The 25,090-nt window shown below is 42.8% G+C and overlaps 1 protein-coding gene and 1 long non-coding RNA gene across 5 annotated transcripts in view; one reads left to right on the top strand and one right to left on the bottom strand.

Moving 5' to 3' along the window:
• Positions 1-25,090, bottom strand: part of LOC146523829 (uncharacterized) — a 290,156-nt gene that overhangs the window by 225,936 nt on the left and 39,130 nt on the right. The window lies entirely within an intron of this gene.
• htr4 (5-hydroxytryptamine receptor 4) overlaps positions 1-25,090 on the top strand; it is a 155,361-nt gene that overhangs the window by 109,108 nt on the left and 21,163 nt on the right. Inside the window, exon 7 of one of the 4 annotated variants that reach the window (XR_014877625.1) lies at positions 33-16,533. The exons of 2 other annotated variants lie outside the window; for them this stretch is intronic. Coding sequence is in view for 1 of the 2 variants with exons in the window: in XM_085182992.1 (XP_085039118.1) it covers positions 12,088-12,151 (64 nt within the window). In the remaining variant the exon portion in view is untranslated. Of the gene's footprint in view, positions 1-32; positions 16,534-25,090 lie in introns of those variants that run through there. One more of the 4 variants, XM_085182992.1, reaches the window with a different exon arrangement.

Genomic DNA, 25,090 nt, shown 5'->3' with positions numbered 1-25,090 from the left:
AGGAGTATTTCTGGTGCTGTGCCATGTTTCAGGAGTATTTCAGGTACTATGCAGTATTTCGGTAGTATTTCAGGTACTATGCAGTATTTTGGTAGTATTTAAGGAGTATTTCAGGTACTCTGCAGTGTTTCAGGAGTATTTCAGGTACTATGCAGTGTTTCAGGAGTATTTCAGGTACTATGCAGTATTTTGGTAGTATTTCAGGTACTATGCAGTATTTCGGTAGTATTTCAGGAGTATTTCTGGTGCTGTGCCATGTTTCAGGAGTATTTCAGGTACTGTGCAGTGTTTCAGGAGTATTTCAGGTACTATGCAGTATTTTGGTAGTATTTTAGCAGTATTTCAGGTACTATGCAGTATTTCGGTAGTATTTAAGGAGTATATCAGGTGCTGTGCAGTGTTTCATGAGTATTTCAGGTACTATGCAGTATTTTGGTTATTTCAGGAGTATTTCAGGTACTGTGCGATGTTTCAGGAGTATTTCAGGTACTATGCAGTGTTTCAGGAGTAATTCAGGTACTATGCAGTATTTCAGGAGTATTTCAGGTACTATGCAGTATTTTGGTAGTATTTCAGGAGTATTTCAGGTACTGTGCGATGTTTCAGGAGTATTTCAGGTACTATGCAGTGTTTCAGGAGTATTTCAGGTACTATGCAGTGTTTCAGGAGTATTTCAGGTACTATGCAGTATTTCAGGAGTATTTCAGGTACTATGCAGTATTTCAGTAGTATTTCAGGAGTAATTCAGGTACTGTGCCGTGTTTCAGGAGTATTTCAGGTACTATGCAGTATTTCGGTAGTATTTCAGGAGTATTTCAGGTACTGTGCAGTGTTTCAGGAGTATTTCAGGTACTATGCAGTATTTCGGTAGTATTTCAGGAGTATTTCAGGTACTGTGCGATGTTTCAGGAGTATTTCAGGTACTGTGCAGTATTTCGGTAGTATTTCAGGAGTATTTCAGGTACTGTGCAGTGTTTCAGGAGTATTTCAGGTACTATGCAGTATTTCGGTAGTATTTCAGGAGTATTTCAGGTGCTGTGCAGTGTTTCAGGAGTATTTCAGGTACTATGCAGTATTTTGGTAGTATTTCAGTAGTATTTCAGGTGCTGTGCAGTGTTTCAGGAGTATTTCAGGTATTATGCAGTATTTTGGTAGTATTTCAGTAGTATTTCAGGTGTTGTGCAGTGTTTCAGGAGTATTTCAGGTACTATGCAGTATTTCGGTAGTATTTCAGGAGTATTTTAGGTACTGTGCCGTGTTTCAGGAGTATTTCAGGTACTATGCAGTGTTTCATGAGTATTTCAGGTACTATGCAGTATTTCCGTAGTATTTCAGGAGTATTTCAGGTGCTGTGTGCAGAATGCGAAGCACGCTCCTGCTCAGGCAGACGTTGAGCTCTACACGACTTTGAGCTACGGTTTTTGTGTTGTTTCAGTTTTCTCAACCGTTGCCATACCTGTTCATTCTCTGCAGGACACACACATGGATGTCAGATATTGCTGACAAATAAATGATGCATCGCTCTGTCCATCATTTCTTTTTCTTTTTGATCCCTTTGGGATCCAGGATTGTCCTCCTTATGTCTCTGTGTCGTACTCTGTTTGCTCCACACTGCTAAAGAACATTTTCAGCTTATTACCATCACTCTTACCAGAATTACCTTTTGTTGCTGTTCCCACAACTAGTGATGAATATGGCTGATAAGACATGGAGAAAACAGACGCAGCGTCCATATTTAATATTTAGCATCATGTTGCAGATGAACTATGACCTTGTCTGCGATGGTGAGACTCGAATCAGCTTCTGATTCACTGATGGCAGATAAAGCACTTTGGGTGTGAGAGATGATAATCAACTAACATCAATTTACATAATCAAAGTAGTAAAAAAATAAAATCAAAATTAAATGTAAAATAATGAAAAAAATATCTAATTAAAACAGGTTTCTTGGTGCAAAGACAGAAGAGCAGGTGTGTCAGTCCTATCACCTGATCGCCTCATTGAGTGATGTAATCAGATTACATTTACAGTGGTTGTCTTTGTGGGACAGTTAAACCTGCTGAGGTTTTCTATAAAAACTGGATTCATGTGATGCTCCTTGCAGGCAACAACACGTGTTTATCAGTGACATCGCACATCACCTCTTATTTGTGGAAATATTAATATAAATATTCAAATATGTTCAGTCTGGATTAAGAATGAGATTAAAGAAATAAAGAAGTCCAGCTAAGTGAGATTAACAGATCTCAAAAAGAAGCGGACAGACGTCTCCAGTGATCATTGATCCTGAGCCTGACGATGACTGGGCGGAGACTCAACCGTATCTGAAGGGGCTGTGGCCCACATCATGAAACACGCCACAGCCTGTTATTCAGACAGGATGTCAGAAGCCACCGACACTCTGTCTGTGTGTGCCTTTGCTATTCACTCTGTCACTCGTAAGGATGGGTACCGGTATCCGGTGCCATTACGGCACTGGTTCTGACGTAAACGGTAATAACCAGACCGAAAAGCAGCGCACATTTCGGCGCACGTTTCGGCGCACATTTCGGTGCTTTTTTTCCCCTGAGATGTCATACACTTTGGATTCCAGCCAATCATTTTACCTTTGCAAGCGTAGTAGGCGGGCCCAGGTACGTACGTTCTTTTAGAGCAGGGCTACAAATTAAAAATGCCCAAAGCGAAGCGGTCAAAGTCTGGCTGTACTTCACAGCAAAAGATGCAAACTCAGCAGCCTGCAACAAGTGCTTTAAGCTGATACTGTGATACTGTCAAAGGAGGTAACACCTCGAATCTGATGAAATGCCTGGCGACGTATAGCATTTTGTTAAAAGCCGAGAAATGCGCCGTATTTGATAGCTTGCTGCGAGACCTCACACCGTGCACATCTACTGCGGGTGTGGTGCCTGTTATCTGACCCGGAGTTTGCAACATCCCCCAAAAACCCGAAGAGTAGAGTCCTGGCCCCTAGCCCTGCCAGTGTAGCAGAAATGATGACGGATGATGATGGCAGCAGCAGCCGTTCTTCTCTGCGTGAGTAGCTTAATGTTGTTCGTGTATAATTGACGTTGAGTAGGCTAACCACGTTATTACATTAATGCATGTAAGGTGAACTAGCAAACACCATCATAGCTACATGCGGCTGTCTTCTTGTTTGATGGCAGATACTCCCTTCACCCTGGCCAAAAAGGCTAAAATGACCAAAGAAAAAGTGGGAAACAGTTAAACATGAGAGGTTTTTGGACAAAGTTTGTGTTTTTTCCATTGTTTAAGCTGCTTCCAGCCAAGAATGATACCATAAATCCCCTAAAGCTGCAGAAAAGGCTAACATTGTTATCTTTTTACAAAAAAACAGCTGAACATGAGAGGTTTTTGGACCAATTTTGTGTTCTCCATTCATTAAGCACCGGTTCGAGCACCATTTAAGCACTGGCACCGCTTCAAAAGTACCCATTTGGTACTGGTATCGGATAAAACCTAAACGATACCCATCCCTAGTCACTCGTTGGTTTTACTTCCTGTGTTGTTGCTCGGGATCGGATTTTTTAATGTCGTCACATGAGTCTGATTAAAGTTGTCTGTAGTTCAGCCTGAGTAATCTTTCTCCTGAACGTCGTGACAGTAAAGGAATATAAACCTAACCTGAGGTACCTGTCCACAGTCAGCAAAACAATCTGCGAGCATGGGGCACAACCTTCCTTCATTGACTCATGAAGTTGAACAGGCCAAAGCAGTTTTCACAGCATTGAGGCGTTTTTGTGTTTTGTACTGTATTGTGCATTGTGAGGTGACACCGTGCTCAGTGTTTACACAGGAAGTCATTCACTGATTAATCATTCATGGACAAAACAGGCACAGGGCAGGGGAGGAGAATGGAGGCAAAGAACATTTCCCTTTTCTGCTCTGTTTCTTTTTCTTTCTGTCTTCAAAAATCTTTTTATGAATAAGTGGATGTTAATGTGAGCAATAAGCTTCTTGCTGGTCAGAATCGGCATCTGCGCAGCCCGACACGTCACACTGCTGAACACTTCAGGTTTAGAGCGTCTCTGGTCCATTATGAGATGGTGGGATTGAGCTCAGTCCTCAGCAGCTGCTTTTAGGAGGACTTCACCCGGCCTGGTGTTGCTGCTGATGCATTGCTGTGAGCAGTCAGTGGAAAGGTGGCATCCTGCTTTAAAGAAGTCTTGGACGCGTTTGTGCCGCAACATGCAGGAAGTGAATTCATTTAAATAGTCCGAGCGAAAGTGGCTGGGAGAAATGCGGTTATTAAAATCGCATAAGGCTGTGTTAACATATCGCAGCATCAAACCAAGATCAACAATAAAACAATAAAACAATACAACGGAGTGGGTGTACACCTCGTTCATCATCTTCATCATACCCGCCGGGTTTATTTATGTGAAAAGCAGACTGGCGTCACTTCCACCACTGCACTGTTTCACACTCTGTGAGGTTTAAAGCAGTTAGACAGAGATAAGCCCGGGGACGACGCCACAGCAGAAGCACCTCTGCCTGTATGAAGGGAATAATTGTATGGTAATTACACCACCATGGTTTTTATTTCCAAGTGACTTCACACTAATGAAAACACAATTATGTATATTATGTTCCAGTCCTGATGACAGATCCCCCTGAAACCTACACCGGCTGGATTTTATAGCAGACCTTTAGCCTGACAGAGGAGAGGCAGGAATCACTGCCAAATGATGTGTCAGCACGCTCTGAGATGGCTTCTTTGTCTGTAACATTACAGCGAGTGTTCAGGAGCGAGACCCATGGTGGGATTAATACGTGTCTGATTCACACAGGGCGCTGAGTCGAGCTCTCGCTGCGCTCTGACATTATCCACAGGAAGTGACGACACATTCGTCTTCAGCGACTCCTCCATGCAGAGTCACCCGAGCCTGTGCCGTCACCAGGTCCATCTTAGTGTGTGTGTGTGCATGGGTGTCACTTCATCTAACAAACTGGGCGTGTGTAGGAAGACGTCATGGAAGCTGCCTTTTGGGAAATGACGTGTTGATAGACGCAGTGCTCGGCGCTCATTCGCTCTGATTGGAGTTCATGAGAATGAAGATGAATGTCTCAAAGACGAGCTGGGACTTATAATTTGTTTTGATCTGACGGTAATAATTAGAACCAGCAGAGACATGACCAGGACACAAACACTGAGTCAAGCCGCTCCGTTCACAAAGAGCTGCACACAGTTACAGAGGAAACCTGTCGCAGTGACAGCAGCGTGAACACAACCTATGCTTTGGCTCCTGTTTCACACTGTCTCTTATTCTTTACTGGCCTCTTCATCAGGCTTCACTGCTGCATGCACAGTCAGCAGACTGGTCCAGTTTTCCCTTTGACGATAAAATAAGATGATGAATGTATGTGTTGTTGTGTAGTGAAGATCAGCTGTTTGTTTGATACACACTCTGATTATGATGAAGCAGCTGAAGGAAAACATAATACACAATACTTATAGTCTATGCACACACACACACATTAGCCTGCAGAGTGTTTGCAGGTCTCTGGGGTCATATATCTGAAAGTCGTTGGTGCTGAAAAAACAAACTGGATAAATAATTCTTCACAAAGATGAAAACAGAAAAACATTGACTGTGTAGAAGGAGAAAACAGGAAGAAAATAAGTATGAGAAAATTATTTAGAAAGAGAGAAACATGAAGAAGGAAGCAGGAAGAAGAACCAAACGGGAGAATGTAAGGAGTTAAAACGAGCCGGTGCGATTTAAGAGGCGAGAAAAATGAGGAAGAGGAGGTGCAGAACAAAGAAAGGCTGAGGAAGGTGCTATCAGCGAGAAGAAGAAAGAAAAAAGCAAAGAACATGAGATGGAGGGTAAAAGCATCCTGAGGAAATGAAAGATGAATGGAAATATTTCAGAATTTAATATCCGAATATTTATAATTGTTTTGGATCCGTGACAGCGACCTGAAGTACATTTTACCCTGACTTAATGGAAGATCTCCATCATTAGTGACACGTTGAGTTTGAGTCACAGAGGTGGTTAAACACACAGCAGCTACAAGCAGACAAACAGCGAGGCAGGAAATCCAGATCATGGTCTGAACACGAGCCACTGCCATGAATTATGAATATAAAGCCAAGTTAATACAGTTTGTGGGCTTTTTCTGAAGATGGTAGCAAAATTTACATCTGGGTTGGTGCTGTGATGGTGACCGGGGAGTCATTTTAGCTGGATGCTAACAAAGCCTGCCTCGCGGTCCACCCTCATCACAAATACGACCACCTTTGGCTCTAAAAGCTGATTTTAAGAGTTTAAACTGGTGTGTGACGTCAGCTTCATTCCTCCGTGTACAGTCTCTGGTGCTGATGAGCCTTCGGTTGTTTTTCGTTTCCAGCAGCAGATCCTAGCAGACTCTTCACACACCAAACATCACAAACTAGCCGGTGAGAGGTGGACAATAGAATATAATAGAATAGAATAGAGTAATCCTTTAATTTTCCCACAAGGGGAAATTTGGTTGTATCAGGAGCAAAAACACACATATACAAACAGAACAGGACACAGAACAGAAACACAATTTTTACATATTTACATCATGGACAATAGTTACCAAAGCAGAGTACTGTAGGTTATTAAAATTAGCGTACAGATAAGTGGCTAACCCAGGTTGTAGTGTGCAAACAGAGCAGGATACTGAAAATGTTTAAATAGTTAAGAATATTTAGAATAATTAGAAAAGTACAGATTGTGTATTGTACCTGTGCATTAAAAAGTAGACATGTAACTTCATGTAAAGTTGTTACAGCACTGAACATCTATGTTTGTTGGGAGCGGATTTGATTGTACAGTCTCACAGCTGCAGGGAGGAAGTACCTGCGGAAACGCTCTTTCATGCATCTAGGATGCAGCAGTCTGTTACTGAAGGAGCTCTGCAGTTCAGCAACATTTGGGGTGGGAGACTCTGTCCCTCAGAGAAGTTATTTTGGCCAGAGTCCTTCTGTCTCCCACCACCTGCACTGGATCCAGGGTGCATCCCAGAACAGAGCTGGCCTTCCTGATGAGTTTATCCAACCTCTTCCTCTCAGCTGTCGATAAACTGCTGCTCCAACATACAACACTGTGAAAAATGACGGATGACACCACAGAGTCATAGAAGGTCTTAGACCTGGACTCCGAAAGACCTTAGCCGCCTCAGCAGGTAGAGTCTGCTCTGACCCTTCCTGTAAAGAGCATTAGTGTTGTGACTCCAGTCCTGTTTATTATTCAGGTGAACACCCAGGTGAACACTCTCAATGTCCACTCCCTGGATGTTCACCGGTGCCAGTGTGGTGGGTCTGCGTCTCTGGAAGTCCACCACCAACTCCTTGGTTTTCCCAGTGTTGATCAGCAGGTGGTTCTGCTGGCACCATTCCACAAAGTCCAGAGTCCACTGTCTGTATTCTGAGTCATCCTCACCTGTGATGAGGTCGACTATGGCAGAGGCGTCAGAGAACTTCTGTAGGTGGCAGCGTGGGAAGTTCATGGAGAAGTCGAGGCTTCACCCTCTACTTCTGTAGAGGGTGAAGAGGAACGGTGCCAGCACAGTTCCCTGTGGGGCCCCCGTACTGCAGACCAGCGTATCAGAGACACAGCCCTGTGTCCTCACATACTGTGGGCGTCTCGTGAGGTAGTCCAGTATCCACTGGGACGTGTGGTGGTCCACTCCTGATAGCTCCAGCTTGTCCCTCAGAAGTCATGCTGAGAAGATCTCTATCATACGACCTATTGGTCCCAGGAGACCAGACATCTCTTTAATGCTTATTAAGGGATGCTTTTTAAGCCTGTATCACTTCCACTGAGCTCCCTCAAACGAACATCCAAAGCTGTAGAAATGTTCCCGGTAATGACTCCAGGGCTTCGTGCTGATTAATGAATGTATTATCTGTGTCTGAGCGGTCGCACAGCGCTGCTCTGAGAGAACTGTTCTGATATTCACACTTAGAGATGTTTTTTAACGTCATCTTCGGTCTTTCTCTCCACATAAAGAATTCCTCTGCAGCTTTTTGTTTTTCTGTAAAAACATGAGGCACTCTCCAACGACGCACAGCCGAGGGTAATCTCCCTCTGACAGACACACAAAACACTGAAACACTCTGTACTTCAATTAGCAGCTAATTGTCTTTTCAGATGGAGAAAATCAGCGCATTAGCATCTCATATTGGATGGAAAAGTGTCTCATTTCAACACGGCGCCTCATCATATTAAAAGAGGGATTATTGATGTGCTTGTTATGTGACTGATGCAGCTGAGCGTGTTACATTGAGACACACCACCTCAGGCTGTCTTCAGCCAAATGTGTCAAAGTTTTCTAAATGAAGACGTGATGAGCGTTATTCAGAGCAGGACGCTGTGGAAGCAGTGACAGATCTGGGAGAAGAGACAAAATCTTCCATGAAAGTTTAATTCTGACTTCATTAAAAAATTCAACCAAATGAAAGAAGGTGAAGATGCTGTACATCTTCACCTTTGGCCTCTGCTTTGTGCGTGTCGTTGCTTAGAATAAAAAGTGTCATCCATCGATCTGAGCGCCGCTGCCAAAATGGCCATTTTCTGCCTCATTGGAACTGTTTCTATTAGATTGTGCAGGTAGAACTGTTAGGTCATAATTGAAGGCAGTTATTAGTGTGATTTAGAGGGAGGTTCCAGTTCTTTCAGGCAGCGTTTTAGTTCATCACAGCAAGGATAAAGTGCTTCTCATCTGCAGATGATTTGATTGCAGATCACAGCTCTGCAATCAAATGCTTGTAATTGTGGAGTTTTTTCACACGTGCTACATGCTTGGTGGAGGTGATTTTTGAGTTTTGCATGTGTGGCTTCCATGTATGCAGATATGAAATACAAGCAAGCTGAGTAAATTTAGCAGGACAATGACTTAAAGAAGAGCAGGTCTTCTAATCTGCTGAACTGCAAACGACTCACAGACACACTACATACAACTCTGCTATGCTCTATATACCATATATACCGACTATATATACTCACAGGAGCAGAACAAACATCTGAACTGGAGCCAAAACAACAGGAAGTCTGAACTATTAGGAAGAACTGAGTGACAAAGACCTGAATGAGTGGACTTATTCTGGGTGACTTTCAGCTTTTACTCACAGCTGCTGAATTAACAGCGCAGGCTCTGAGCCCCTTCACTGTGCCATGGTTTTCATTCATCTGTGTCTTTCTCTGTTTTTCTACAAATTATTCTTCCACTTTTCCACCTTTTCCTGCATACTTCCTGTTTTGTCTCCATTTCTTTCCACCCTCTTCATATTTTCATCTCTTTCTTTTTGCCATTCTCCTGATGTTCTCCCTGTTTGCTTCTCTCCTACTGACAGCACATTTTCAGTGTGTGTCCCTGTGTTTGGTTACACAATTTACACAGATACTAACCTGAAGCAATACCACACACACTGTCCCGTGTGTGTGTGGCTAGTGTATCTTTCCATGGGCACTCCTGCAGATGATGAAAAGAGATGCAAAATTTGTATTTTTGCATTCTTGTTCCAGTTCCTATATTTGTTTCCACCTCATGTTTCACATCTACATTTTTGCTTGTCTGCGTGTGTGTGTCTGTCTGTCTGTCTGCATGTGTGTGTGTGTGTCTGGATTGCATTGTCTTGCAGATATAAACAAAATCAGAGAAAATCCAAACAGGAAGTGCCTACAAGCTCCGGGATGAATGCTGACAATGCTGTTGGCTGCATTCAGCCCCGGACTCACAGCTGCAGCTACTACTGCACTTGCTCACACTGAGGCTACCCCCTGAGCAACCGTGGCTTAGGGGGTTGGGAAGCGCATCTGTAACTGGAAGGTCGCCGGTTTGATCCCTGGGCTCTCTGTCCTGGTCGTTGTGTCCTTGGGTCTTGGGCAAGACACTTTACCCTACCGCCTGCTGGTGTTGGCCAGAGGGGCCGATGGCGCGATATGGCAGCCTCGCTTCTGTCAGTCTGCCACTGTAGCTTGCCTCCACCAGTTTGTGAGAGTGAATGAATTGTAAAGCGCTTTAAGTGCCTTGAAAAGTGCAGTCCAATCCATTATTAAGCAACCGCACGTCAGTGATGTGTGATGAGCTAATGGCTTCAACTGTGGACACTGCTTAACTATTATAAAAATTCTAACCAATAAAATGTCAGGACAAAGGCAGGACAAGGGGTGGGAGGTGCTTATAGCGGAGAGGCTAGAGGAGGAAGCCCGTATGTGTCCAAACTCTGGACTGTGTCTGTCCTCGCCGTGTACATGCCACAGCTTTAAAGCAGCATCATGTATTCAGACCCAGAAACAGCCGGACTCGTGTCCATGTCTGACACCGTTGGACAGTTTTCCGTCTCGTCGTCCTGGCTGCCGTCTCTGTGGGACGTTTTTATGGAGGCTGTTGCATCTGGATCTAAAAACCATTCCTGTTTTCCCTTCAGAGCGTTCTTCTTGGACACTCCCATTCAGACCACTTGCACCTGCTGACCTGGAATTTCAACCTCAGACTCCAACTTGTGTTTCCAGCTGGTCCAAATTTTATTTCATTCATCTCTGCAGTCATGGTGGATCTCTGGCTGTGATGCTTTCTGCATCAAGCCCAGAGGAGTCCATCAGGTCATGAGCAGGAGCGGCGTTAGCAGCGTGGTTTATTGCCCTCTGTGAGCCCTCTAACCTTGGTGGATTTTAACCCAAGCTGTGTGGCTACATCCAGATAAAATCCTTTCCTGATTGCCAGATCTGGCTCCTTCCCTCATCCTTCGGGCTGAAAGGTTGAAGCTGGTGTTCATTGCGTATGCATCAGAGCTTACATTGGAGTGGTTTTCCAGGCAGCGATGTAAAAACAGCCACAGTGCTGGAAGGATTGATGAGTGATTGATGATTAGAGACAGCACTGCAGATATTGTCAGTTTTTCAGTATTTACCAAAAAGTATTTAAAAAAAACATAAAACATAAAATAAAAGGCTGACGCTGCAGCTCCCAGAGCAGGTTATAGGCTTCGTGGAAGCACCAACACCCCTAAACCGCACTAATACACAGCTGTTCGGGCATTTACATGTCCCTCATTTACCTGTGCCACAGGAATCACAGTGATGGATGGTGTTTATAGGAACAGCACTTCCAGTAGTCTGCAGAATCGTTCAGCCCGATGACCAAAAATCCCCCACAGACTGCACATCTCACATCACAGCTCTTCTCTGAGGTCTCGCTGTGTGTTTTCACCACCACCTTTTTTATTCTGGACATGGCGTGTGTGTGTGTGTGTGTGTGTGTGTGTGTGTGTGTGTGTGTGTGTGTGTGTGTGACTGACTGACTGACTGACCTCACCTTTCACACTCAAAGGCAGTCATCGTGATCAAGCTGCTGTAGAAGTTGTCAGACTGCAGCTGTGCTGATGTGCTGGTATTTTATTTTCTCTGAACGTTCTGCAAAGAAAATGTGAGAATCATTGGGACCATCACACCGCACCCTCCACCACCCCAACCACCCAACACCCCCAATAAGCTAATATAAATGAGAAATACATGGGAACTAGTCAGTGGAGGGAGTGTGGTGTCTGCGTGAGCTTTGTTTATCCTTTCAGTTCTTATTTTCTGAATATGATGCGCGCACACACACACACACACACACACACACACACACCTACCTGTGCTGACCAATGGCTAGTCTGGGTGTAAACTAACCTTGTTTTTCCCTTTCTCTCTCCCTGCCTTTGTTTACTCCTTTCCTATTTTGTTTCCTTCCCTCTCTCCTTCCTCTGACCTGCTGTTTTTCTGCTCATATTTTCATTTTTTTTTACTACATTATGAACATAAATCACATTTTTTTCTCAATTTTATGCCATCCTTTCATAATTTCTTCCTTCTGTTATTTAACTTTGTCTTTTTCTTCTTAATGTCACCCTGCTTCTACTTTCTTGCTCTTTATTCCATTTGTCATCCTTTATCTCTATATTTTCACATGTTTTTTTTCTATTTTTGTTATTCCTTTTGTCATTTATTTCCTCTCCTCACCGGCTGCACCTGCCACCTCTGATATTGCTTTGTCATCCTTCCTGTGTGTTTTTCCCTCTTCCTCCTCCTCTTCCTCCTCCTGTCTCTCCAGCGGCTGTTCCTCTGCCTCCAAGCTGCTGCTCTGGTTCTGCAACACCAGACCAGTGCCTGTCTAGCTGCTGTCTGTCTCAAGGCTCTATCAAGTGAGTCTGCTTTCTCGCGCGCGCGCGCACACACACACACACACACACACACACACACACACACACACACACACACAGGTCAACATCTGATCTGAGATCACTGAGACTCATCGATTTCCAACTGTGTCGATCACGATAAACAATGATGCTGAAACTCATGCATGAACTTTTCAAAACAGACAGAAGTTATATGTGTGACAAAGCTTTAGTCATACTTTCCTTTCATAACTCAGCATGTGTGTATTCAAATTTTTTTCTAAAAGCCTGAACATTTTTTAACATCAGGCGTCGGTGAAGGTTGAACTCTAGAGGATGGTGATGTTAAAGCGTGACCTTGTACAGCTGCGCACCCAGAATATCAATAACAGTATTCAAAGAAGGGAGAGATTTATTCACCAACGCAGACTTTTACTTTCCTATTTGATTTACTTTTTGCACTTTATGCCCTCCAACCCGCAGGGTCAGCCTGAATCTGGTATGAAAATACAACCAGCACCATCTTTAAAGGCCATCAGGTGTGTTTTGAACACCACTTGGACTCAAATGTGCGTAACTGTGATGTATTTCTTAGATTTTTTTACATTTAAAAAAGTTTGAATATTTGAAAGTGTGAGTGCCACAGATGATTCACTCTGGCTCAGTCGTGGGAGCAGTGAGATTATTACAGCATTTATTATCCAGGTATTTCATTTTGAACATACATGTGTGGACTGCCGACTGCACGTGTAGATGTGTAGATCCAAAGTAACTGAGGCCCTGCTGGAATCATTCCTCTTAAAGGTCACTGTGCAGGTTTTTACTGTGTGCAGCTTCAGAGCAGTGAAATCTTTCTCTGTGCGCAGGTTTAGAAAGTCTGCAAACTAAAAAAAACAGGAAAAGTAAAGCTCAGGTAAACAGAGCTCTGCTGTGGTGCATGACTTCAGTGTACGACCGGGGGTCTGTGTTTTAGCTAAATGTTGTTGCACAAGCTGGGTCTGGAGACATCCTCATAGCTGTGTGTGTGTGTGTGTTTGTGTACATGCAGATGTAGGAGTGTGATTTATCTCCACGCCTCTTTTGGTTTATCTTCTCTTCTCACCCCTCACTCTAACACAGCATCAGTATTTGGATTTCTATTTTGAATGTAGCTGTGTATTCAATGCCCTTTGTTTTTCTTGTCCTTCCTTATCAGTGTGTGTGTGTGTGTGTGTGTGTGTGTGTGGCTGCTAATCTTCCCTGCCTGTTGATGTGCTCTGGGCCGATTGTCTTTGATCGGTTTGGTCTTAAAAAAGCTCCAAACAGCAGCGCCGCTTTTTATCTGTTAGTTAAAAATCGTCCTCTTGTTGCAGCAGACTGTTTGAAAGGCTACCTCCTTCCATGAATGCCTCTGGAGATGGTTTCCCTGAAATGTTTCTGAATGGCTCTTTGCTGGCTTGATCATTACTTTACCCTGTGAGAATGATGAAGAGTGGTGATGAGTGTGAGGATAAGTGATGTGATGATAAGAATGGCAGTGAGGGGGGCTTTTCATTCCCAGCCAGCTCCAACAAAAGAGTTCTTGCTGCAGCGATAACAGTGTAATCAACTGAAGAATCGTGTGTGTGTGTGTGTGTGTGTGTGTGTGTGGTTCCTTTTTTAAAGCTGAGCGTCATTGGTATGAGAAGAAGAAAATTAACAAAACTCCAAATAAAATTCCCAGGTAGGCTGATATTAACAAAAACGAATAATCTAATAAACATCTAATAATCAATATTTAAGAACTGATATTAAGATTTTACTGACAGCCCTTGAAGGGCTTGTCTTAAGTATGAGCCCCTTGACACTCCTCAGGTGTGGCACTGCTGGCCTTTCCCCCCTCCTCTTAAACCCGACTAAACCCCAGAAATCTTCCACACAGTCACATCTCTGTCTGCACAGCTCATCTGAGGGAGACGGACCCTCAGACTGCAGCTCAGAGTGAAAACATTGTTCTGTTTTCACTGTGAGATCACTGTGAGTTTTAGTTTCTGGTGATAAAACTGCAGCTCTGTGATATTTAACGTTTTCTGTATGCCACCAATATGTTTTTCCTTGATTCTGGTGATTTTTAACCCTCGAAAAACATATCAATGTCCAAAACATACAAGAATGGTGCATGGTGAGAGTCCGAGCGGGGCGGGGCTGCAGAGCCAAATTTAATGCTGAGCTCACACTTGTTTTCTAACCTTCTTTACAGATGAATAGAGGATGAAGCACAGAGGCTGTTTTAAATTGATTCAGTTTATCTCGGCTGTTGTGTTTAATGACTTTAGGGATTCACATTTACATGTTTTTATAGTATTTGGCTGTTTAGTGTCTGCCCTCATTCTCAGAAATTACAGTGGCAATTATTTAAGAGAGTCTCTGTAGCTTGTAGCAGACACTGCATACAACAGAATATAACATAACATTAACGTGTTATGTTATATTCTCTTTTATCTTTAATGCATACAATAACGTGGTTGTTAATAGGGTAGGGCAATATGGCCAAAAATATTTATCAGGATATATATTTGAAAATTTGCAATAATGATATAACTGACGATATAATTGACGTGAGACAAAATACTTCATCAATGTATGTTTCACTTAAACAAGCAGCTGGGTTTTTTTAGCATTAAAGTTATATAAAAATTTAACAGTGCAGATATAAATTCCTTGCTGACAGTTTAACCAAAAGACATTTGCAGTGGAAACTGGCCGACATATCCTCAGCATAACCATGTATAATATCCACAAAACTTAAAAAGTGGTTATACATACACACACAATACAGTAATATTATGTTGAAGCACAGTATGTATCACTCCGCGAGGCGCCTGACTACGGTAGCCATAATGCAACAGACAACCCATCATGTGGTGCGGCTTCGTAGCTTACCAAAGTCGTACTAGGGCATTTTTTGACAGATTTTTGAGCGCTGTGTACCACATAAAATTGGTTTGAGGTCAGTAAGCACAACCGGAATTCACACATAAGGATTATAAGGGACGCTGTCGTTTTTTTAAGAAAATCAAAGGATTTTAAGAGTGACTTATTTTCCAAAGAACATGGTAATAACGACAGCCTGCTTGCATGCTCTACCAAAAATTGTGCTTTGGTGTGTATCTGATGGACAGTTCCACATCACATCAGTTCCACATCACTGAAGTTGCAGCATTTTTACAAACCAATTCTGGTTCATCTGTTTCATTAAACGATCTGCTTTCACCCTTTTCATTCTCCGTCGCTGCCATGTTTTTTCTGCCATGTGCATATGAAAAGAGGGGCACTGCGCATGCGTGTTTTACCCATATTCTATCGCGATGTTTTATTTTCTTATCATTGCTTAACATTATATTAGGGGTGGCTGTATGCTCAGGAGGTAGAGCAGGCTGTATGCTCAGGAGGTAGAGCAGGTCACCTACTGATCGGAAGGTTGGGGGTTCGATCCCTGGCTCCTCCAGTCTGCATGTCAAGTATCGTTGGTTAAGATTCTAACCCCAAGTTGCTTTCCGATGCATCCATCGGAGTATGAATGTGTGTGAATGCAGTTAGACTGTACTAAGTACAGAGAAAGTGCTTGTGAGAATGGGTGTGACTGGGTGAATGTGCCATGTTGCTTTGAGTACTCCGGGAGAGTAGAAAAGCGCTACATAAGAATCAGTCCAGTCCATATTACCGTGAACGGTATGATATGGCCCAGCCCTAGTTGTTAATACATATATGGCTGTGAACAGTCAGGATTATTCTTTCTTTACCTGTAATCAGAGTTTTGGTCAACTTGGGTAAATGGTGGCATTTCCTGATTTCAATGTATTGCTGTTTTTACTTTTTTCAAACCGCTCAGCCATAGCAGGTTGATGATCTTCAGGCATGGGCAGGCATGTAAAAACTGGTGAACGGGGTGACGTAGGAGCTTCAGACTGATACCATTGGTGTGTCATGAGGACAATGAGCAGAAGATGCAGCCAGGCTCCCTAAGACCTGCAAACAGGTGGAGTTTCCTTTAAAGATGCCTGGCAGACAGAAAATTCCTCTGTTATTTTATTTTTGGTCATTCGGAGCAGAAATATCAGATTACACAGCAGATAAACCACAAGCGTCATTTTAGATGATAATTCCATGTTTATTTGGAACGAGAGTAGGAAGCTGTATGGAGAATTAGAAGAACCTTGACAAGACTGAGAAGTTTCAGACTCCTGAACGAGAGCATCTTTTTTTTATTTACCCTGCACTGGCCACTTAAGTCTGTCTGCCTCTCTCTGCTGCTGCTGGCAGGATGCTCAGGTGTAATTACACCACTCCTCAACACTTCTCACCTTCCTGAGGGCTTTCAGACTGCCAGACCTCTTAATACTGGCACACACACACACACACACACACACACACACACACACACAAACAACAACAAACAAACTCAAATCAGGTTGTGCACTGTGTACCTAAAGAAATAGCAGTTAGTAGATGCCATTTCTCCAGCTTATACAACCCAAAGTACTGATTGGTTGTCCTTCATGTGTACCTGTATTTGTGTACAGCAACAGTCTGTCCTCAGATCCATTGAACTACTTCAGTTACCTGGTGGCTCACCAGTAATAGGATTTAAAATAGCTTTAAATAGCTGTATACGAGTTGGTGTGTGAACCTGTGTGGTGTATGGTGCTGTCTTGATTTGTCAGTTTCTTTATTATGATTTTTTTAAACAATGTGGTATAAGTGTTTTTGAATCTGCAACTGGCAAAAGATGAATATTTTCTTTATTTCTACTTTTTAATTAATAATTTTTAATTTACTTTTTCTATTTTCTTCTCCTAAAACGTGCTCACATACAGAACAATGCTCTTTGCAAACCTCTCACTGTTGTTTTTCTTTCTGTTGTGACTTTTGTTTTCTGTCCCTTCCTGGAATAAATCCCAGGGCAAAACTAAAAACCATCTGACCAGCACTGAATAGCCGTCACTGGGTGTTCTAAGGGTGCATATGTGTGCATATGTGATATGTGAGTAAGAGACTACTGATTGCTGATGTACTTGCATCTGAACAAATGCGACTGAGAGACGTGTTGCAGACCACAGCGCCATTTTCAGAGCTATAAGAGTGAACGTTATCATAGCTCTTTAAATGGTACTGCTGTATGCACTCAGATAAGCAGCCATCTGAAACCCAGGAACATCATCAGTGTGTCGAAGCAAGACATCCAACCAGAAGTTCTCCAGACGCTGCAGATGAAACAACTCGGATTTCTCTCCATGTTCCAGGAGAAGGAAGTTCCTCTTACTTCGTGGCTTCTACTGTGGATTTGTGTCTACTAGTGCAGTTTTTCATGATTAAGTATTCAGAATAATGTTAGTTTGGAGCCTATCCCAGCTGTTAGGGTGAGAGGCAGACTACACCTGGACAGGCTGGACATCTCGCACAATGCAATCCAACTAAAGTCAAACTGAAATTTCTGTAAGAAATTTATGCTAAAAGCTTCATGAACCAAATAAAAGTCCAGCTGTCTTCAGCAGTTAAGACTACAGTGGCTTGGATAACTGAGACCACAGACAATGAAAACTGATATTGGAGCTTATTAAATGTTTCAAACCTGCACACCAGAAGTAAAAATATTAATTAAAATCATAAAATAAAGATCAGCTTCAGTACTGGTACATGTTTCTGTAACTTATTGTCTTGGTAGAACCACCACCACAGTTGACCCCCATTAACTGGTTCTGACACCTTGAATTCCTGACTTGATTAGTAGGTCTTAAAGCTCTGTTGCATGAAGAGGTTTGGTGCAGTTGTAGCCGACGCTCCTTCACCACCCATCCCCAACAACATCGCTGCTCTAAACCAGCTTCAGCCTGAGCTCTGGTGCTGTTATTCAGCAGCTACAGTAGAACTAGTTTCAGCAGTAAGTACTTTACATGTGCACTGAGCAGCTAGCTGTTTTCAGTCGGTAACTGCAGTAAACTGGGCTGCAGGGCTCTTCTCTTCCTAATTAAATGGACTTGCTGTGTGGGCCGCTGCCTCACTAACTTCACTTCTCTCTTCTCTGTTTGTTCCTTCTCTGTCTCTCTGTCAGCTCTGCCCAGATGAAAGATGGCAATCCCCATAAACAACATAGATATATCTGGTTCACATCTGCATACACACACAATTTAAATTCAGGATAAACAGTCCATATGTGGTTCACGGCTGCCACATGTGGCTGTCGGTTAGTGTCCATCACCTCCATCTAAACATCTGTGGTCCTAATGAAGTCTTTTATGTACAGTACATTTGAGGAAGGCATCTTATTGTGGCCAGGCAAAATGTATATTCACCAGTAGTTCTAAACCCAGAAGACAGGATTTCCATCAGAAATATTGTCTTCTCTGCAGTTCTATAAACTGAACTGAAGACAGCTCTTCATTTCATACAGCTTCCACCTTTTGCAGGACCAACTGTGTATAGGAAATATGGAAGATGAGTGCTGTGTGTTTACAACATTACATAAAACAAAATACAGAATTATTCCTTTAAGTAAAACTAAATACAAAATGTTACCTACTCAGTAGCTCTGGCCCTGCGGTGCTTCTGATTCACACCTCAGATCTGAACCAACCAGGTATCAATTATCACGCATCAACCTAAACCCTAAACACAAGCCAATCAGAGGCTCTGTAGGACAGGCCTTAAATTTGTCGAATTCACATAGAGTCTTTAAAGTAAAAGCTACCTCGAGCGTGACACATTGATACATGCCAAATTTTACTGTCTTGTTTTAAGACCTTGGTGACCTCATAGCTGATTACATCAATCATAATATAGGTGTGTGTGTGTTATATAGTTACACAGTTGTCTAATCTATTTTAATGTTGTTGTCATTAAAAATCGATACTCAGTACCGTCAGATGACAGTAAATTGGTTATGATCTTGAGGATCAATTTAGGAACCACCAAGGCTCAAGCTGGCCATGAACTGGAAACTGAGATCTACTAAAATCAGAGCAGTTGTCCGCATGGATGAGCCAAACACCTTCTGGAGAAAAGTTTGATGATCAGATGAATGGTGGTAGCATCATGCTCTGGGCTGTTTTGTTGGGTCTGGTACATTACACACAATGGATAGAATATGGAAGAAGGACAACTGTAAAATTCAACACCTCAAATCAGCAGGTAGACAGTTTAAACTTGGATTTTGTTGGTGTACCAATGGGATAAGCACACATCACAACTGGTTTCTGAATAAAGTAGGCTAACATTACGCTTCTGGAATGACCTTCCCAAAGCCCTGATCTCAGCTATTAATAAAGCCAGAATCTATACCAGGAATCTAGGTAAATGAAATCTAAGAGTTCTGCCAAGAGGAGTGGTCAGAACGACAACAGCCCAAAAACATAATTAAAACTCCAAAATAACCCTGATGCTTATGCCAATGATGAGTGGAATGGTTGGTTGGATGGATGGATGGATAATTGTATGGATGGATGGATGGATAAATGGGTGATTGTGTGGATGGATGGATAGGTGGATGATGATGGATGGAAGAGCATTTAAAGATTCTTATGAACCAAAGCTTCAAGCTTCACAGCTGATCAGCACTCTGTACTTTGTTTATCACACATTAACTAACAGCCTGATGCGTCATCAACACCAACACTTTGACCAGTCTCAATTTTCCTGTACTTCTCACATTATTGAATTTTTATTTCTGGGAGCAGAAGAAATCATTCTTATTTGTTTCTGACACCTGCTGGCATGAGTCACAGCAGCGGCATCAGTGTTTGAGTTTAGAAGGTCACACATGAGCCGTCTGAACTTTTCTTCAATGCTGGTGGTGAAATTGAACGGCGCATGTTGGCAGGGGTAATGCTATAGCTGCACTGGGCAGTTTGTGATTGGAAATACACATGAAAGCACTCATATATATATATATATATATATATATATATACATATATATATATATATATATATATATATAGATAGATAGATAGATAGATAGATATAATATATTACACTTCAATATTTTAGGCTGCACACTATGAGGTGGAAAACAAAGAATCTGTTCCCTTCTCTTTGTTTTACTGTCATGCACACACACACACAGACAGCCTTTTTGTCTTCTATTTCCTCATTTTACTGACACACAAACCCAGTGTGGACACACAGACACGCACTGAATCTCTCTGAGGTTTCATTCATGATTACCGTCTTCTGTTTATGGAGGTCTGTTTATTTTTCCGAGCGTCGTATAAATATGAAGATATTTCCCCTGGTCTCGTGGGACTCCAGGCTTCACAAATGTAATGTTTTTCTCCCTGCCAGGTAGAAAGCTCGGCTTGGAAGGAAATTTTCCATTCTCCTTCCTTCACTATCCACCATTTGCGCCGTCTCAAACAGAGATCTGAGTAAAACGTGCAGATGAAAAGAAAGGGAGCTATGTAGTGATTAATTTATATGCACCAGCAAAAATGAGTCAAGCAGTTTTTTTAAACTGCAAAGTGGGCTGGTGACAAACTGCAAGTAAAACAAAATTCAACCATGGAAACATTGTCCACCAGAGGCAGCAGTCAGTACCCACAGACTCCCATGTTAACAGGCAACTAATAGCCAATCCAAGAAGTCTGAGCTCCAATTTTGGTACACAGTGGAACTCTAGGATTTTGTTTGGATGCCACTGATTAGCAGGTATCTGTCTGTGTCATGCTGCCATACAGTCTGTGGATGCAGCTTCTTATAATGTAAGAATTTTTATGAAGTGTGCTTTGGACACATAACCATCCACTCTGACCTCATCTATGTGGCACAACATGAAGATTAAATCCACTGTTTTCCACACTGTAATAAATCATCTTATAGATTCGTTTCGATAGCAGCTGTGAGTAACTCTACAGCAGGAAAAGATGGAGCTTCTGTCCAACAGACTGACCAGAAACCTGCCATGACAGTCTTGAGGCCTCATAGTGAAACTATGTGGCTGCAATTGTTCTTGTTGGTTGGACAGATACTTGTGCTGTCAGTTGTTTTTGGCCTTACTTCATATATAAGGAGACGGCGACATAATTTTGGCCATTCAAGACTGACAATAACTCTGTTTAATAGTTTCTGTCTTTCAGTCCTCTCATGTGCAACAGTTTACCTTTTTATTAATAGTAAAAGAAATAAAGAATTTTTATATCCTAGGTGGCGCTGTCACTTGGTGTTTGCTCGCTCTGCGGTAGAGTATCACTTCCTGTTCCTGCTCAAACACAGTGGTGTTTCTGAGTAGCTTATTTGCTTAGCAATTTAATTAACAACTTTTAAATACATTCTTTTTTCATAGTATAATCTTCACGTGCTTCATCCGAAGCACACTTTCTGTGTACTCACTACCTAATTTATAGCCAAAGTATTCACTCACTGTCTCTGTACTGTTTCGCTAGCTTAGCTTAGCTCGTAGCCGACTCGTTAGCACCATGGCTAATTCACCTGTCCCTCCTGCACTTTCTTGCTCATTGTGTCAGATGTTTAGTTACTCCTCGGCCTCCTTTAGCAGTAATGCTATCTGTAATAAATGTAGCATATTTGCAGCTCTGGAGGCCAGGATTACTGAATTGGAGACTCAGCTTCACACCCTTCATTCACCCGTAGCTAGCCAGGCCCCTGTAGCTGGTGCAGCCGAAGATAGCGTAGGCCCCGCTAGCTGTTCCCCGGCAGACCCCAAGCAGCTGGGGAAAGAGGGCGGCTGGGTGACGGTGAGTAGGAAGCATAGTCTTAAACAGAAGTCCGTTTGAAGGTTGAAACCGTTTTTCCCCACTCGGCGACACACCCGCTGGGGGTCAAACTCTGGTAATTGGTGATTCTGTTCTCAGACATGTGAAGCTAGAGACACCAGCAATCATAGTCAATTGTCTTCCAGGGGCCAGAGCAGGCGACATTGAAGGAAATTTAAAACTGCTAGCTAAGGGTAAACGTAAATTCAGTAAAATCATAATTCACGTCGGCAGTAATGACACCCGGTTACGCCAATCGGAGGTCACTAAAATCAATATTGAATTGGTGTGCAACTTTGCCAAAACAATATCGGACTCTGTAGTTTTCTCTGGTCCCCTCCCCAATCAGACCAGGAGTGACATGTTTAGCCGCATGTTCTCCTTAAATTGCTGGCTGTCTGAGTGGTGTCCCAGAAACGTTGTGGGCTTCATAGATAATTGGCAAACCTTCTGGAGGAAACCTGGTCTTGTTAGGAGAGACGGCATCCATCCCACTTTGGATGGAGCAGCTCTCATTTCTAGAAATAAGGACAAATTTATTAAACCCCCCAAAATATGACTATCCAGAGTTGGGACCGGGAAGCAGAGTTGCAGTCTTACATGCCTCTCTGTAGCTTCTCTCCTCCTGCTACCCTCCCCCCCCCCAAAAAAAACCCCATCTCCATAGAGACTGTCAGCTTCCAAAAAGACAAAAAACAAACTAAAAACCAGCAACAAACAACTTAAACATAAACATTTACAAAGAAAGAACAATACAGTATCCACATCTGAACCAAAGAGTAAAACAGTGAAATGTGGATTATTAAATATTAGGTCTCTCTCCTCCAAGTCTCTGTTAGTACATGACTTAATAATTGATCAACAAATTGATTTACTCTGCCTTACAGAAACCTGGTGGCAGCAGGATGATTATGTTAGTTTAAATGAATCAACACCCCCGAGTCATTCTAACTACCAGAAATCTCGAAGCACAGGCCGAGGGGGCGGTGTGGCAGCAATTTTTCACACCAGTCTATTAATTAATGAAAGACCAAGACAGACTTTTAATTCATTTGAAAGCCTGATGCTTAACATTGTCCACCCCAGCTGTGAAACTCAGAAACCAGTCTTACTTGTTATCATCTATCGTCCACCTGGGCCTTACACAGAGTTTCTGTCTGATTTCTCAGACTTTATATCTAATTTAGTTCTGAGCTCAGATAAAATAATTATTGTGGCGGTTTGGCGATGAGTGAGTGAGGTAGACACGGCAGTAGCTCCGCTTAATTTCGATCTTAAAACTCCAAATAGACCGTAATTATACGCAGTAACCGAAGGTAACTTAAACTACTGTCTGATAAAGGGGCTGGGTGTCTACACACCAGTGGAAAATGCCCAAAAAAGTTTTGCCAAAGTTGGACCCGCCGGACGGGGAAGGCCCGAGTGAAGCCTCTGGCCACAGTAAAGACACCAGCGGAACCGTCACGAGCACAGACAATATAGTGTTGGGGGCTATTGCGGCACTCCGCTCTGAACTGGCAGGTGTTAAGGTTGAAATTTGTGACAAAATTGAAATTAAGATCTCAGAAGTCACAGCAGTATTAAGAGGGGAGATAGCCAGCATGAAAGCCGAGAATGACAAAGCCATAACAACGCTAAGGAACGAGATAGAGTCACATGGCCATACGCTGCAAGAGCTAGCCAACACGGCTAGCGGCTCATCCGATGCAATACGGGAGTTGGAGAACAAAGTTGAGACGCTCCGTGGGCAAGTGACATCGCTTTCTGAAAAATGCCTCGACCTCGAGGGACGCTCGAAGCGTCAGAACCTACGAGTGGTAGGGGTGAAAGAAGGCAAAGAGGACGGGCAGAATACCAGGGAGTTTGCAGGGAGGCTGTTAAAAGAAGCGCTTGGACTGGACGAGACACCTGTGATTGACAGAGCCCACAGAGCTTTGAGAAAGAAGCCCGGAGATAACAAACCACCTCGACATCTTATTGTAAGAGCTCACTACTGCCACACCTATGAGGACATCATGAAGAAAGTCATGGGCACCCGGGATATAACATTTTGTGGCCGGCGGATTCAGATTTTCCGGGACCTGCCACCTGAGGTGGCAAAGCGCCGAGCTACGTTCACCGCTGTGAGGAGGATGCTACGCGACAAACCAGGAGTCAAATACGGACTTCTTTACCCAGCCAAACTACGAGTGTCTCACGACGGTGTTGAGAAGTTTTTTACTGACCCGGAAAAAGCATGACAGTATGCAGAACGCCTCATCGGAGACGTGGATAACGGAGGATCACTGGATCCTATCCCACGTGAGATAAGGGCAGATAATGCCACAATACACCACCCAGAATGCGAATAACCTCTACGCAGGTGACATATAGCAATTTACTACCGACAGGTTGTTTTTTTCTTCTCTTTGTGTACCTAAGAGTCAATAATCCGGGCAGCTTGTGGTTAAAGGCATATGTTAGTAACGTTATACTTGTTAATGATGTTACATGTTGCGGTCTCACACTTGGTTTTAAGGGCTGGTACTTAGACACCCTTTAACTTGTTTTTGAATAACTGTATTGTTTTGTTTAATAGTGACGATAATGTACCTTCTGATCCTTTTTTTGTGATATCTGGTCTATGCTTAATGTCTTTATGGAGCTACACAGGGCTCTTGTTATGTCGGAGGTTGTGACAGAGGATGGTTGGAAGTATGCATGGTCTTTTTGGGAGGATGGCAGGTTCCCCTCCCTACTATGACCTAGGTGTATGTGTTTTTTTGTTGTTGTTTGTTTGTTTGTTTTTCTTTTTTATTATTTCTGCTGTGTTTACTTTGTATTTTCATGGGTGGGGTTGTTGGGTGGGAAGGTGCTATGGTAGAAAATGTTCTAGTCAATATGGGACAATACACATAAATCACTAACAGTATGGCCTCAATAGATGGTGATGGAAATGATGGGGTGAACAGGAGAGGGCTTGTAACCTTTTGCTCTTGGAATGTGAATGGCATCAATGAACCAATAAAACGTGGTAAGGTGTTGGCATACCTAAAGTCATTGAGATCAGATGTTATTTTCTTGCAGGAGACGCATCTTAAAAATGATGCACATTGCAGGATTACAGTTAAGTGGATAGGGCAGGTTTATCACTCAAGGTTTTCCGCAAAGGCAAGGGGTACAGCAATAATTATTCGTAAAAATGTGCCATTCATACATAAATCGACCCTGGC

Source organism: Neolamprologus multifasciatus, chromosome 2, assembly GCF_963576455.1.
Source record: "Neolamprologus multifasciatus chromosome 2, fNeoMul1.2, whole genome shotgun sequence".
Taxonomy (NCBI): Eukaryota; Metazoa; Chordata; class Actinopteri; order Cichliformes; family Cichlidae; genus Neolamprologus; species Neolamprologus multifasciatus.
This window is presented reverse-complemented; position numbering and strand designations above follow the sequence as displayed.